Source organism: Ctenopharyngodon idella, chromosome 12 (assembly GCF_019924925.1).
Source record: "Ctenopharyngodon idella isolate HZGC_01 chromosome 12, HZGC01, whole genome shotgun sequence".
NCBI classification, from domain to species: Eukaryota; Metazoa; Chordata; class Actinopteri; order Cypriniformes; family Xenocyprididae; genus Ctenopharyngodon; species Ctenopharyngodon idella.
In genome coordinates, this window is record NC_067231.1 from 9,798,625 (window position 1) to 9,813,281 (window position 14,657).

Genomic DNA, 14,657 nt, shown 5'->3' on the forward strand with positions numbered 1-14,657 from the left:
TGTGCACAACAATATAGCCTGTTTGATAAACACAGCTGCATTACATGTAAAGCCCAAAATAAACCTAGGTAGGCTACTTCCTGAATCTAAGCATTTATTTTCTCAGTCCTGCCATAGATTTAGTGTTTGCTTGTGATTACTTTTATAACTATGGGTCAGAATTATGACAAAACACTGACTGAATTTCAGCTGTACTCTGGAATAAAAGTCTGGAATAAACGAGTTATATATATATATATAAAACCAAGACGATACAGCGACGATATTAAGATCTCCTAATGGACACAGAATGACCCGTCACACATTAACAATTAGGAAAACTAGCTGCAAGCGACGCGACAAACACTCCCATTATATTCAATGACGCGGTCTACACTGTGGACACGCGTCGAATATAAAGTTTGTCGCGCGTCCGGGAACAACATGTAAGCCCGGCCAAATAAAGCCAAATCTTACCGGGCAAAACACAAAGTCTGACGCTCTTGAAGTTTGCAACTGTCAAACGCGATTACAGTCCTGCTTCTGTGGGACGCAATCGCTGGACGGTGATGTTCTTCTTCTTCTTTAGTTTCCTGGCGGGTTACAGACTATCGCAAAATAGTGCATACTGCCACCTACTACATCGGAGTGTGTAAAATCATGGCTTTGTTAAACTAGTAAGAAGAGTTTCATGTAAAAGTGTTCTAAGTGCTCTAACTTTAATTGATTTATTGTAGTATTCTCTACTTTTATTATCTATATAAGACTTTTGCCAGTGTTTTTATATGTTGCTTTAATTAATTATCTCTGTTTTGTCATTATGTTTTAATGTTGTTTTCGCTAATTTGTCAGTTATTTCATTTCTTTGAATTCCTAAGAGAATTCAAAGAATTGAACATCTATTTATAGTTTGTCTAAATTTAGAACTTATTTTCTAAAACATCATCTCTAGTTGTTTTACTTGTATTAATGCTATGTAATGCAGTTGCTAAATCACTCTGACTGGTTTAACTTCTTCCACCCACTGTAAACCCATGATACTGCAACTATTTCTGCAGGCTATATACAGTGCATCTGGAAAGTATTCACAGCGCTTCACTTTTTCCACATTTTGTTATTCATTATTCATTATTTTCCTTCTCAAAATTCTACAAACAATTCCCCATAATAATAATTTGATAGAAGTTTGTTTGAAATCTTTGCAAATTTATTAAAAATAAATGTGGGGGGAATCACATGTACACAAGTATTTACAGCCTTTGCTCAATAATTTGTTAAAGCACCTTTGGCACCAAATACAGCCTCAAGTATTTTTAAAGTCGTCATGAAATCAAAACTGACCCTATTTACTTTGTTAGCGCATATTAGTCTTGTGGTGAACAATTAATCCGTGCGGGTTAATACACAAAAAAAACTTGCTTGTCGTGGTAATCTTTAATCAAAATCTGATAAGTTATTTCCGGTCTAGAATGCCGTTCCTTCTCTGATGACGTCAGTTTGACGGCTTGGGTTGAAAACTCTTAAATCACTCCCCTCCAACCGTTAGTCTGCTATGAGCGAGAGATGGAAAGGAGGAGCGCTAAAGTAAAACCCTGCCCTCTATTCAATAACCCGTTTCACTTGGAAATACGTCACAACACTGGAGAAAAGTTGTTTGCAACTTCCGGTTCACGGGGACTTTAAGTATGATGCTACAAGCTTTGCACAACTTTTTTGGGCAGTTTCTCCCATTCTTCTTTGCAGGACCTTTCGAGCTCTATCAGGTTGGATGGGGAGCGTCGTTGCACGGCCATTTTCAGATCTCTCCAGAGATGTTCAATCGGGTTCAAGTCTGGGCTCTGGCTGGGCCACTCAAGGACATTCACAGAGTTGTCTAGCCACTCCTTTGTTATCTTGTCTATGTGCATAGGGTTGTTGTCCTGTTGGAAGATGAACCTTTGCCCCAGTCTGAGGTCCAGAACACTCTGGAGCAGATTTTCATCAAGGATGTCCCTGTACATTGCTGCATTCATCTTTCTCTTGATCCTGACTAGTCTCCCAGTTCCTGCTGCTGAAAAACATCCCCACAGCATGATGCTGCCACCACCATGCTTCATTGTAGGGATAGTATTGGCCAGGTGATGAGCGGTGCTGGTTTCCTCCAGACATGACGCTTGCTATTCAGGCTAAAGAGTTAAATCTTTGTTTCATCAGACCAGAGAATTTTGTTTCTCATGGTCTGAGAGTCCTTCAGGTGCCTTTTGGCAAACTCCAGGCAGGCTGTCATGTGCCTTTTACTGAGTGGCGGCTTCCGTCTGGCCACTCTACCATACAAGCCTGATTGGTGGAGTGCTGCAGAGATGGTTGTTCTTCTGGAAGGTTCTCCTCTCTCCACAGAGAAATTCTGGAGCTCTGTCAGAGTGACCATCAGGTTCTTGGTCACCTCCCTGACTAAGGCCCTTCTCCCTCGATCGCTCAGTTTGGCCGAGCGGCCCGCTGTAGGAAGAGTCCTGGTGGTTCCAAACTTCTTCCATTTACGGATGATGGAGGCCACTGTGCTTACTGGGACCTTCAATGCTGCAGAGATTTTTCTGTACCCTTCCCCATGTCTGTGCCTCGATACAATCCTGTCTCGGAGGTCTACAGACAATTCCTTGGACTTCATGGCTTGGTTTGTGCTTGTCACGTTTCTGTCGCCTGCTGCTTCCTCTCACTCCCCACCAGAGGTCTCATTTTCACTATTAAGATTTTTTCATTGCACACATGCAGTCACTTCACTCTGGACTCCATTTCCCACAATTCCCCACCTAGGAACTAATCACACACTCACACCTGTTTCCCATCAGTGACATTTTATAAGCTGCACTCAAACACACACACTTGGCTGAGTATTGTTTAGCCTTTATCCGACCTTGTCTCCGTGTTTCATTGTCCTTGCCTAGCCTTGCCTTTGTTTTTGACCCTGGACTGTTTTCCTTGTTTTATGATCATTTGCTGCCTGTCTTGACCATTGCCTGTGTCTTGGATTACTCTTTTGCCTTGCCCTCCTGTATCTGTTTGCTGGTGTTTGACCTCTGCCTGTATGACTACGCTCATTTTAATAAAGCCTGCACGTGGATTCCCAACTCTGTCGTGCAGTTCCCTTTGTTACAGTGCTCTGACATGCACTGTTAACTGTGGGACCTTATTTAGACAGGTGTATGCCTTTCCAAATCATGTCCAATCAACTGAATTTACCTCAGGTGGACTCCAATCAAGTTGTAGAAACATCTCAAGGATGATCAATGGAAACAGGATGCACCTGAGCTTAATTTTGAGTGTCATGGCAAAGGCTGTGAATACTTATGGACATTTTTTATTTTTAATAAATTTGCAAAGATTTCAAACAAACTTTTTTCACGTTGTCATTATGGGGTAGAATTTTGAGGAAAATAATGAATTTAATCCATTTTGGAATAAGGCTGTTACATAACAAAATGCGGAAAAAGTAAAGTGCTGTAAATACATTCTGGATGCACTGTAGCTACATTATTAGATATTCTTATAGTAATGTAAATGAATTCTGAGATTAATATGACCATACCCACATGTCCATTTCCTGTGACTTTAGAGCCATCTGTATTCTGTATTCATCTGTGTTTCTAAATACTCATAGTATCTGTTTATGTATTCATGTACCAAGATATTGGGTTTCATTCACTAACCGTGCATGAATCTGCATACAAACGTTTTCAAAAGCAAATCATGATTCATCAATAACTTTCATTCTAAAATTTATTCTAAATTTATGAAAAAAAAGTAGGAACAACTGAAACCACTCAAACGCGAAACTTACATAGGCTACTCTTGGTTTTAAAAATGTTAAAATTAAATTTATACATACATATTAAATATAAGAAAAACCTTCAATTCCTGGGAGATATGTAGGAGAGCTTCTATTTCTGTTCCCCATACAGTGATTAGATTTAGTACACTTTTACACTTCGTTTACTATTTTCTATTTAAGGGATAGTTCACCCAAAAATGAAAATTCTGTCATCATTTACTTACCCTCAAGTTGTTCCAAACCTGTATAAATTTCTTTGTTCTGCTGAACACAAAGGAAGATATTTTTAAGGAAGTTTGTAACCAGGCTGCTTTGGGGCACCATTGACTTTCATAGTAGAAAAAAAAATACTATTGAAGTCAATGGTACCCCAGAACAGTTCAGTTTCCCACAATCTTCAAAATACCTTCAACAGAACAAAGAAAATTATACAGGTTTGGAACAACCAGAGGGTGAGTAAATGATGACAGAATTTTCATTTTTGGGTAAACTATCCCTTTAAGGATTTTTTTTTCCATGTACTGTATATTTTTCTTTCACCTTAATCCCTAATATTTTAATTCTTTCTATATTTTCATTATACACTGACAATCTCAAAGTTTTTTTTTGGTTACACTTTATTTTTGATAGTCCACTTTAGACATTCTACTAAGTAATTTTGCAACATGTCAACTAACTCTTGTTAGAGTATTAGTAGTGTCACGAACTTGGCCTCTGTGGCTCCCTCTGATCGCCACCAGAGGGCTCCCTCACCGGAGTATTAACTATTCATGGACTGCATTTCCAACAACCCCGTACCTGGGCTGATTACACACACACCTGATTCCCATCACCCGGACTATTTAAACTGACGCACACATTCACCCATTGCGAAGTTTTGTCTTGCCTCGACAAACACTACTGAGCGGTTTCCCCTGTTATCTGTATTCTTGTGTATGACCTTGTCTACTGCCTGCCCTGACCCTTTGTCCCCGTTTACGATACATCTCTGCCTTGGACGTTGTTATTGCTAGTATTTGACCCTTGCCTGTACGACTACGATTATATTAATAAAGCTGCACATGGATCCCATCGAGTCTGCCGCCTCGTTACAAGTAGACTGTTATAGGTTAGGGTTAGTAGAATAAGTTGACATGTTGTTACCTTGTTTTCTTTTTAGTAAATAACATATAACATGATTTTGTTTGTGATATTTTAAAACCCCATTCATAAGATCAATTTTCAGCATTACTGTTTGCTTCCTGAATTTTGTTAACATGCTTAATAAACTCTATCATCAGCATATGGGCTGACTGAATTCCAGTACCTGCCTACACGTACCATTAATCATAATATTGAATGATAGCATTTGCTTGTGGAATAACATTATTAATGGCAAAAATTTCAGAAGTTTTGGTTCCTACTTTTACCAATATTGTTCTGTTGTTAAAAAGTTTATTGCTCAGATTTAAAACCCTCAATTTAACCCTTGTTCGTTTTACTTAGCTTTCTCTACATGGTGTCATAAGCTTTTTCATCAAAATATACTGTCATCATTATTTCTTTTATATTTTACATTATTTCTTGTCTTTTCTGTTGGTCTATAATTGTCTGGATTTCCAAGATCCTTCCCTGGTTCAAGTAAATGGTAATTGATTGCTCTTTTCCATTACATATGTAACCTTCTCTCCAGATTTTGTTAAACAGCTCTAGTATAATCTTCAGTGCCTCTTTGAAAATAAATACATTTTACAGGAAATTTGTCTTGGACTCATGGCATGGCAACACAGTTGGGAGTTTTTAATTCCTATTATGATACTTTTTAATTCAATCGTTAAATTCCAAATCCATTGATGTATTCTCATTTTCGTTTTTTTAAATAAATTCATATTTTCTTTTAAGACTTCTGCTTTCTGTTTTGTGTGCGTCTAGCAAAAACTTTCTTTTAAATTTAATTTAATTTTCACTCATAATTTGTGTTTTTATCAGGGTGTTGTTATGTATTGTAATTATTCACTGTGTATTGTTATTATGTTATAATATATTGTGTATTGTTAATATGTATTGTTGTATTTACTGTTTATGGATCCAACGTATTGCCAATGTAAACGCACCTTGAGTCCAAGACAAATTTCTTATCTAGTATATTTCTTATCATATCTCCAATTTCATGTTGTCTAAGACAATAATTAGTTTCCTGAATTTATGATATGAGGCTAACAGCAAATTCTAAACTATCAGCCATTTCAACTGTAAGATGAAGGCTGATATTAATGTTGTCCACTAGAGTGAGTCACAGGATAAAGAATCTTAATCAGTTTCCTTCCCTTTAAATGGAAATAAATACATTGATCCAGAGCCGTAACCCCCATAGACATTGAGGGGGACAAGTCCCCCACAATAATTAGAAATAGCCATATTGTCCCCCCAGTATCTGATATTCTTGATGCTGCTTTGCTGCACTCCATTACGCACCACTTTGTCTGATGTTAGGATGACACAAAGTTTTAAAATTTACATTTTATTATCCATGAATAATAAAATAATCACTTATGTGTAAACTGCAGAAATCATACAGACAGCACATTCTCATATAACCTGTTCTGAGGCAATTGCAGGAGAACCTGCAGCCCAGAATTATGCGATTGATTTACTATTTCTAACATGTTGTCTTAAGTAATATGACAATTTTTTGTGTAGTATTTCTGCATTGCAGTATAATATTTTGTGCAAAAATATTACATGGTTTATTTACTTTTAAATAAATATAGTTTCAGTTTTACAAAACATTTCACATTAGAGTTTGAGCACAACAGTGCACGAATACACTGTTTTAAAGGTTAAAAGGCCACACGTAAGAACACTTTTAAACTGTAACGTATTTAGATATAAGTTTAGCATGTGCAGATGCATCAGCCATTGTGTTATTATAGGAAATAAATATTATTTTCCTATAAAGAACCTAGAATGTCCCTTATTTTGGCAAACCATTAAGTATGTGTGTGTCTATTTTGCACTCTTGATGTTTTAGAGTTTAGCCTCTTCCTTGTTGTGTGTTTATTAGATTGTAACCAAAAAATGCTGTGTATTTTCATATTTTTTTCCAATTAATTTCATACGGTGATCATTTTTGACCACAAACAGTACAAGTTTCATATCATTCTGATGAAGTAAAAAAAGCGAAAAATTCAAAAATCTATTTTTTTATTAAATGACCGAACAGTACCAGAGGGCTAATAAACTTAGTAAATAAATCCTTGCCTCAGCACTCTCTTTCCATGCACAACTAACACGTGACAATCAGATGGCATGAAGCAAATGTTGGTTGCTGTGTGTTATCTTCATGTTTGAGCAACAGCTGTTAACCCCTTAGCATTCCGAAGGTCTCTTTTTGAATGGTATTTGTACGGGTGGTACAGGGGAATGCTAAGGGGTTAAAAAGACATGCAATATGGTGTATGGTAGGCTACAGTATGCTGATGGACTAGAGCATTTGTACATTTTGTCAGTACAGAGTGCAGCACGTTCTTTTCTACCAAATGTCATCTGGGTCAACATCACATGTCTATAAAGATCAAATGTCACTCTCTCCTGAGAAGGTACATTTCAAAGAGGCCAATGTAAACTTGGAAATGTCTTGGAAACTTTCTTTGAATAGAACGGAATGAGAGGGGTGGGCAGAAAAAAGATCTGATGTCATATATGAACGCAAGGTCATTGGTGGAGCTGTCATTCAAACTGTGAACAGAAGAGAGGGAACAAGAGTGGATTAAATAACTGGAAGACAGAGATTAAGGACCAGAGGATATCAAATAAGGTACTGTGTGATTTTTTTAATATGTACTTCAACCATGAGTTGTTTGCAGTTTTCAAAGCTGATGTCTATCTATCTATCTATCTATCTATCTATCTATCTATCTATTTATCTATAAGGGAAAACAAAATTATTTAGGAAAAAAGGCAAACTACAGCTACAGGTTTTATTTTATTATACAAAAACAAATGCCTTGAAAAACAAAAAGCTCACAGGAAAAAGCATACACTGACTACAACATAATCAGTTATTAATTTTTCATTGGTTCTCTCTTGTTTTTGTGTTCATAGTTTCTTTGTATGACAGCCTGGCCAAAAATTATATATGCACAATTTGGCATGATTCATTGCATTATCACAAATAAAAACAATTCAAGCACAACTATGCAATATGCATACAAAATCTTTAACACATTTTTAATAATATTTGAAAAGAGGTTGATATCAATTTTTTTAGACTGGACATCACTTTTGGTCACTACTGTAGATTGTGTGTTGTGTTGTTGTGTCACTCTAGCTCTCTGTTGAAAAAGAATAAGATCATGTCACTTTGTCATTGTGTCATCTAAGTAGGCTGCTCAATGTATGGCCATGAATGACAGGGATGTGGTCTCACTTCCCGAACTGCAGTGTTCTAGAAAAAAATAATTAATTAATTAAACCCTCAATATAATCTAAATCTTTTTGTCTCCACAGAATTCAAAACAACAACACTGAAAAATATTACAAAAATGACCTGTAAACCCAAACAGTATAACTAACTTATAATGGAAAGTATCTTTTACTCAAAATGTGCCAAAAAGTTTAACTATTATTTTTGAGTTCATTCAACATCTATCAGAGATTTAAGTTAACACTTTTTTTTTTTTTTTTTTTTGAGTTTTTACAACTTATTTCTACGGAGCCCCGCACATGACATGCATGAAAAAAAATTAAATCGTGCGCACGATTTACTATTTAGTTCCCTCGATTTACTAAATTTACTCATGCGCATGATTTATAAATCGAGGGAATGAAATAGTAAATCGTGCGCACGTTTTAGTAAATCGAGGGAACAAATTAGTAAATCATGCGCAAGATTTAGCCAAGGCCTACTATTTTTTTCCTGCATGTCATGTCCGGGGCTCCGTAAATTTCTTTTAATTTAGACAAACTTAAGTTTAACTGAAACTGGGCTGTGTTTTCTATTTCCCAGCATGCTTTGCCCATGGCACTTGAAAGGGAGAGTAAATGCTAAAATTAAGTGTTATATAATTTATTTTTTTTTGTGCAAGACTAATGTAAAGTGTGAGATTTTGTAGTGATTAATGTTTTGTTATGCTAATTCAGAAGAGTTTCTGTTAATGTGGGTATTTGGAGAGTTACTATCATGGTGACAAGCGGTGCATGCGGCTTGGTTTAAGCATATTAAATTCTTTACATTGCTGTACTCATTCAGTAAGTATGATACCATGCTATTGTTAACATGTTAACAAATTAAAAAGGTTAGCATTTTTTTAATTAGCTTGCTATAACTAGCTAATTTTACACTAATGAAAGTGTTTACATTGGGGTCACATGATAATTTTAAGCAAAATGTATGAGTGTACTCAAACATTTCAAGGTAAGAACAATTAAAATGTATAAGTAGTTCAAAATAAAAATCTGCCAGTTCTGCTTACTTAAACTTTGAATTTCTTAACTTAAAAATTTTGAGGCAACTGATTGCCTCAATTTTTTGAATTTTGCCAACATATTCAGGTTTACAGTGTACTTAAAACTTTGAGTTGCATTAAATTAAGATGAACAAAACACTACATATATATTTTGATTTAAATTGTTTATTTGTAATTTACAGTTATTCGAGAAAAAAAAACTAGCTATGCTTACTGATGATATTTAAGTTCGCAAACTTACAAAAATAGAGGCAATCTGTTGCTTCATATTTTTTGAGTTAGTAGAACTTTTCCGGGTTTACAGTGCACATTATTCCAATAAAATGAAATTTCAGGGTTGAAGTTTGTGTCAGACACTTAGAAATGGAAGTCAATGGGGCCCATCAAATGTTTGGTTACCCATATTCTCCAAAATATATTTTTGGTGTTCAGCATGGGAAAGAAATTTAAACAGGTTTGGAACATCTTGAGGACGAGTAAATGATGACATAATTTTTTGTGACCTATCCCTATAATTCCTTAAACAAATTACTGTTTAAATACAAAGAAAAAATATTTGGGGTGTAAGTAGAACACATTCTTATGAAATATACAATGGTTCTTAATTGTTTTTTAATCGTTATTTTTTATTATGGGGCTGCAGTTTGAGCTAATTTAGTATTATTCAAAAGTGTAAGTTAAACAAGGATTTGAGTCTTCTTGCATAATAAATGACAGGCTATTAGACTGTTTTATTGGAAAAACTACCATGGCTGTCACTGGTCTCTAAAAAAAAAAAAGTGCATGACGTCCCTGATTATGCTGTCTTATTTGAGTATTGCACGTGTGCTCTGTTATCTGCAGGTTTACACCAGAAATTATCTGAAGCGGAATACACGGAGACACTATGACTGAAAACGGCTGTGAGTACCGTGAGAGGGTGCTGACGATGGACACTATGAACCCGAATATTAAACGCGTGGAATACGCTGTTCGGGGTCCCATAGTCCAGAGAGCAGTTCAGATCGAAAGAGAACTCAAAATGGTGAGTGTCCGTTCATCTATTCATAAAATCATCGAAATTTTATTGGCTGTTCACAAACAAAGCGTACTCTTGCTGTCAGAAACAGCCATGTAATGCAATCAGATCGCAAATGTATTTGTTAAAGTCACTTTTAAAAGTCGACGCGCTGTCTTAAAAATACTAGGCTAGCATAGGCCTACAACATAATGCACACCATACAAGCTACTGTTTCTTTTTTCAGTTGGTATGAAAACACTAAGATGGCATGTAGGCTACAAGCCGGCTACAAGCAATTCTGTAACCTTAGCCTATGACCTCATTGTTGCAAGTTTAGTTCAGATATTTTAGTAATCATAAAAAAAAAATAATAATTAGTTATTATTTAAACCAACTTTAGATATGTTAATGATAAACAATGTGTAACATCCTGAAAGAATAAAAAGCAGCCCGAAGGAGCATTTGAAAGACATTAATACATTTTCTACTAATGACTATTGAGAAATAAGATTTGTAGTCACTAAATAAAGATTATTATTAGACATTAAGGTGCCTTTAAAGTCTGTGTGTGAAGTTGTTGAATGACTGGACAGAGGCAGCAAGGCAGCTATATGTTTCAGACACAGCAAATGAGTCAAGGAGATACTACTTTTGGTTAGTTCTTCACAATGGAAGGTTGAGTGCATTGTGATAGAGAATTCGAGTTTAATTTAATTTTTTTTTATTATTCCTCGCTATGAGCTTTTGACAAATATAGTAGCACATACACTACCAGTCAAAAGTTTGGAAACATTACTATTTTTAATGTTTTTGAACAAAGTCTCTTATGCTCATTAAGGCTGTATTTATTTCATAATAAATACAGAAAAAAACAATAATATTGTGAAATATTATTACAATTTAAAATTATGGTTTTCTATTTTAATATACTTTAAAATATAATTTATTTCTGCGATGCAATGCTGTATTTTTAGCATCATTACTCCAGTCTTCAGTGTCACATGATCCTTCAGAAATCATTCTAATATGCTGATTTGATACTCAGTTATTATCAGTGTTGAAAACAGTTGTGTTGCTTAATATTTTTTTGGAACCTGTGATACTTTTTTCAGGATTCATTGATGAATAAAAGGTTAAAAAGAACAGCATTTATTCAAAATATAAATCTTTTCTAACAATATAAATCTTTACTATCACTTTTTATCAATTTAACACATCTGCTGAATAAAAGTATTAATTTCTTTCAAAAAAAAAAAGAAAGAAAAAAAATAACTGACCCCAAACTTTTGAACGGTAGTGTATATTGTTACAAAAGATTTCTATTTTAAATAAATGCTGATATTTTTAAACTTTTTATTCATCAAAGAATCCTGAAAAAAGTATTATAAAATAATATTAAGCAGCACAACTGTTTCCAACATTGATAATAAATAATCATATTAGAATGATTTCTGAAGGATCATGTGACACTGAAGACTGGAGTAATGATGCTGAAAATTCAGCTTTGCATCACAGAAATAAATTATATTTTAAAGTATATTAAAATAGAAAACCATAATTTTAAATTGTAATAATATTTCACAATATTATTGTTTTTTCTTTATTTATTATGAAATAAATGCAGCCTTAATGAGAATAAGAGGCTTCGTTCAAAAACATTAAAAATAGTTATGTTTCCAAACTTTTGACTGGTAGTGTATATATTCCATATACAGTAGTCAACATTTGAAGTGGATCAAAACCTTTCATCAAAGTTGTCCTAAAACCTTCTTCTTAGGACAACTTAGTTCTTAGGACAACTATGATGAACTTTTTTAATCCACTTCAAATGTTGACTACTATATATAAAGAGGTTTGGGGAAAGCTATCCATTAGCATTTGCGTTCAATCTGCAATTTGAAATCTGCCATCTTGGCTTGGGGTACTTAGTTACGCCGAATGAACCTAAATGTACTAATAACTATAGAGTCACTGAAAAATGAAATCATAACAACAAATGGCTGAATATCTTGGTACTACCATCAACTAAAAACATGTATTTTTGTAGTAGTAGTAGGCCTACATGTCCAAATATGCCAGCAAATATCATAGCACCTACTGTCCTCCTGAAACTGTTGCCACAAAGTTGGAAGAAGTAAGTTTTGTCTACACTGTAATTACTAGAATAGCCAAAGGCATTAATTAGAATTAGAGGTGCACATACAGTGGTGGTCAGAATTATTGGCACCCTTGGTAAATATGATCAAAGATGACTATAAAAATAAATCTGCATTGTTTATCCTTTTGATCTTTAATTCATAAAATTAGCAAAAAACTAACCTTTCATTGAAGGAAAAGAATTGAAAGTGTGGGGGAAATCACATTATAAAATAAATGTTTTTCTCCAAAACACGTTGGCCACAATTATTGGCACCCTTTTATTCAATACTTTTATTCAATACTTCAGTACTCCTTCTGCCAAGGTAACAGCTCTGAGTCTTCACCTATAATGCCTGATGAGTTTGGAGAACACCTGACAAGAGATCAGAGACCATTCCTTCATGCAGAATCTCTACAGATCCTTCTGATTCCCAGCTCCATGTTGGTGCTTCTTCTCTTCAGTTCACTCCACTCATTTTCTTTAGGGTTCAGGTCAGGGGATTGAGACAGCCATGGCAGAAGCTTCATTTTGTGCTCAGTGACACATTTTTGTGTTGGTTTTGATGTTTGTTTTGGATCATTGTCCTGATGGAAGATCCAACCATGGCCCATTATAAGATTTCTAGCAGAAGCAGTCAGGTTTTGATTTTTATCTGTTAGTATTTGATAGAATACATGATACCATGTATCTGAACAAGATGTCCAGGACCTCCAGCAGAAAAATAGGCCCAAAACATTAAAGATCCAGCAGTATATTTAACCGTGGACATGGGGTACTTTTTATCCATGTGTGCACCAAACCCATCTGGTGGGTTTGCTGATAAAAAGCTCTTTTTTCAGTTTCATCTGACCATAGAAACCGGTCCCGTTTGAAGTTCCAGTCATGTCTGACAACTGAATATGCTGGAGATTGTTTCCGGATGAGAGCAGAGGATTTTTCTTGAAACCCTCCCAAACAACTTGTGGGGATGTAGGTGCTATTTGATAATTTTTTTAGGCTTTCTGATACTCAAGACTCAACTAATCTCTGCAATTCTCCAGCTGTGATCCTTGGAGAGTCTTTGGCCACTCAAACTTCCCTCCCCGCCGCGCATTAGGACAATTTAGACACACGTCCTCTTCCACGCAGATTTGTAACATCTTTAGTTGATTGGAACTTCTTAATTATTGCCCTGATAGTGGAAATGGGGATTTTCAATGCTTTAGCTATTTTCTTACAGCCACTTTCTATTTTGTGAAGCTCAACAATCTTTTGCTGCATATCGGAACTATATTCTTTGGTTTTACTCATTGTGATGAATGATTAAGGGAATTTGGCTTTTGTGTTTCCTCAGGTTTTTACTCCTGTGGAACAGGAAGTCATGGCTATACAATTTCGTGTTCATGATCACCCTGGTGTGCTAAAAAAAAAATGTAAATATGAATGGGAATATACTTCAGAGATATTTATTCATAAAAAAATCTAGGGGTGCCAATAATTGTGGCCAACATGTTTTGGAGAAAAACATTTATTTCATAATGTGATTTTAACCCCACTTTCAATTCTTTTTTTTCAATGAAAGGTTAGATTTTTGCTAATTTTATGAATTAAAGATCAAAAGGATAAACAATGCAGATTTATTTTTATAGTCATCTTTGATCATATTTACCAAGGATGCCAATAATTCTGACCACCACTGTATACGTGATATGGCTTAGTGCAATTATCAAATTGCAAAGGCTGTGATTTAATTATATGTGCGGCGTGTTTCACAGTGAACCTTGGCACTGTGATCATTTATAGGCAAGCAGCTCATTATAACACTGTTTTCAGTGTTGGCACAATCGGTTTGCAGTAAATTCTGTTGCTAAATCTCTGCAAGTTCTGTGAGTTTGAGAAGCATTTATAAAGCTGTTGTTCAACGAAAGAAAACTTTTAATAACACCTTTTTACTCTATACTCTCTATAACTTTATGTCAGTAGAGTGTTTGAAATTACTTCCTTTTGTGATTTGATGTGGCTTATTACATAATGAGGCAGAAAATATATTATTCTTTATAAATATATTATATAAAGACTTTTTTGATTAATATATATCACATTATACTTTATACTTATAAAAATACCAGAGGTGTCTTAGAACACAGATAAAAATATATTTTTCACAGGTGTGAGTTGTGCGACATTTATTCACTGTTTGCAGATACCATAGAAATTAATGAGAGGTGGCGTGAACTGAATTATACCTGTCGCAAAATTGTCTGTGACCTCTCTTATAAAAAAACATATTTTTTTTCGGTGTAAAAA

At 34.9% G+C, this 14,657-nt stretch overlaps 2 protein-coding genes across 4 annotated transcripts in view; one reads left to right on the top strand and one right to left on the bottom strand.

The window, feature by feature from the left end:
* aclyb (ATP citrate lyase b) overlaps positions 1-623 on the bottom strand; it is a 42,669-nt gene extending 42,046 nt beyond the window's left edge. For both annotated transcript variants that reach the window (XM_051915166.1, XM_051915167.1), the window contains exon 1: positions 457-623. The gene's annotated coding sequence lies outside the window, so the exon portion shown is untranslated. The remainder of the gene's footprint in view (positions 1-456) is intronic.
* Positions 624-7,426: 6,803 nt separating this feature from the next.
* Positions 7,427-14,657, top strand: part of si:ch211-217a12.1 (alanine aminotransferase 2-like) — a 33,454-nt gene continuing 26,223 nt past the window's right edge. The window contains exons 1-2 of one of the 2 annotated variants that reach the window (XM_051915180.1): positions 7,427-7,580; positions 10,075-10,255. In XM_051915180.1, the coding sequence (XP_051771140.1) occupies positions 10,118-10,255 (138 nt within the window). In that variant the 5' untranslated portion in view covers positions 7,427-7,580; positions 10,075-10,117. Of the gene's footprint in view, positions 7,581-10,020; positions 10,256-14,657 lie in introns of those variants that run through there. The other variant, XM_051915181.1, reaches the window with a different exon arrangement.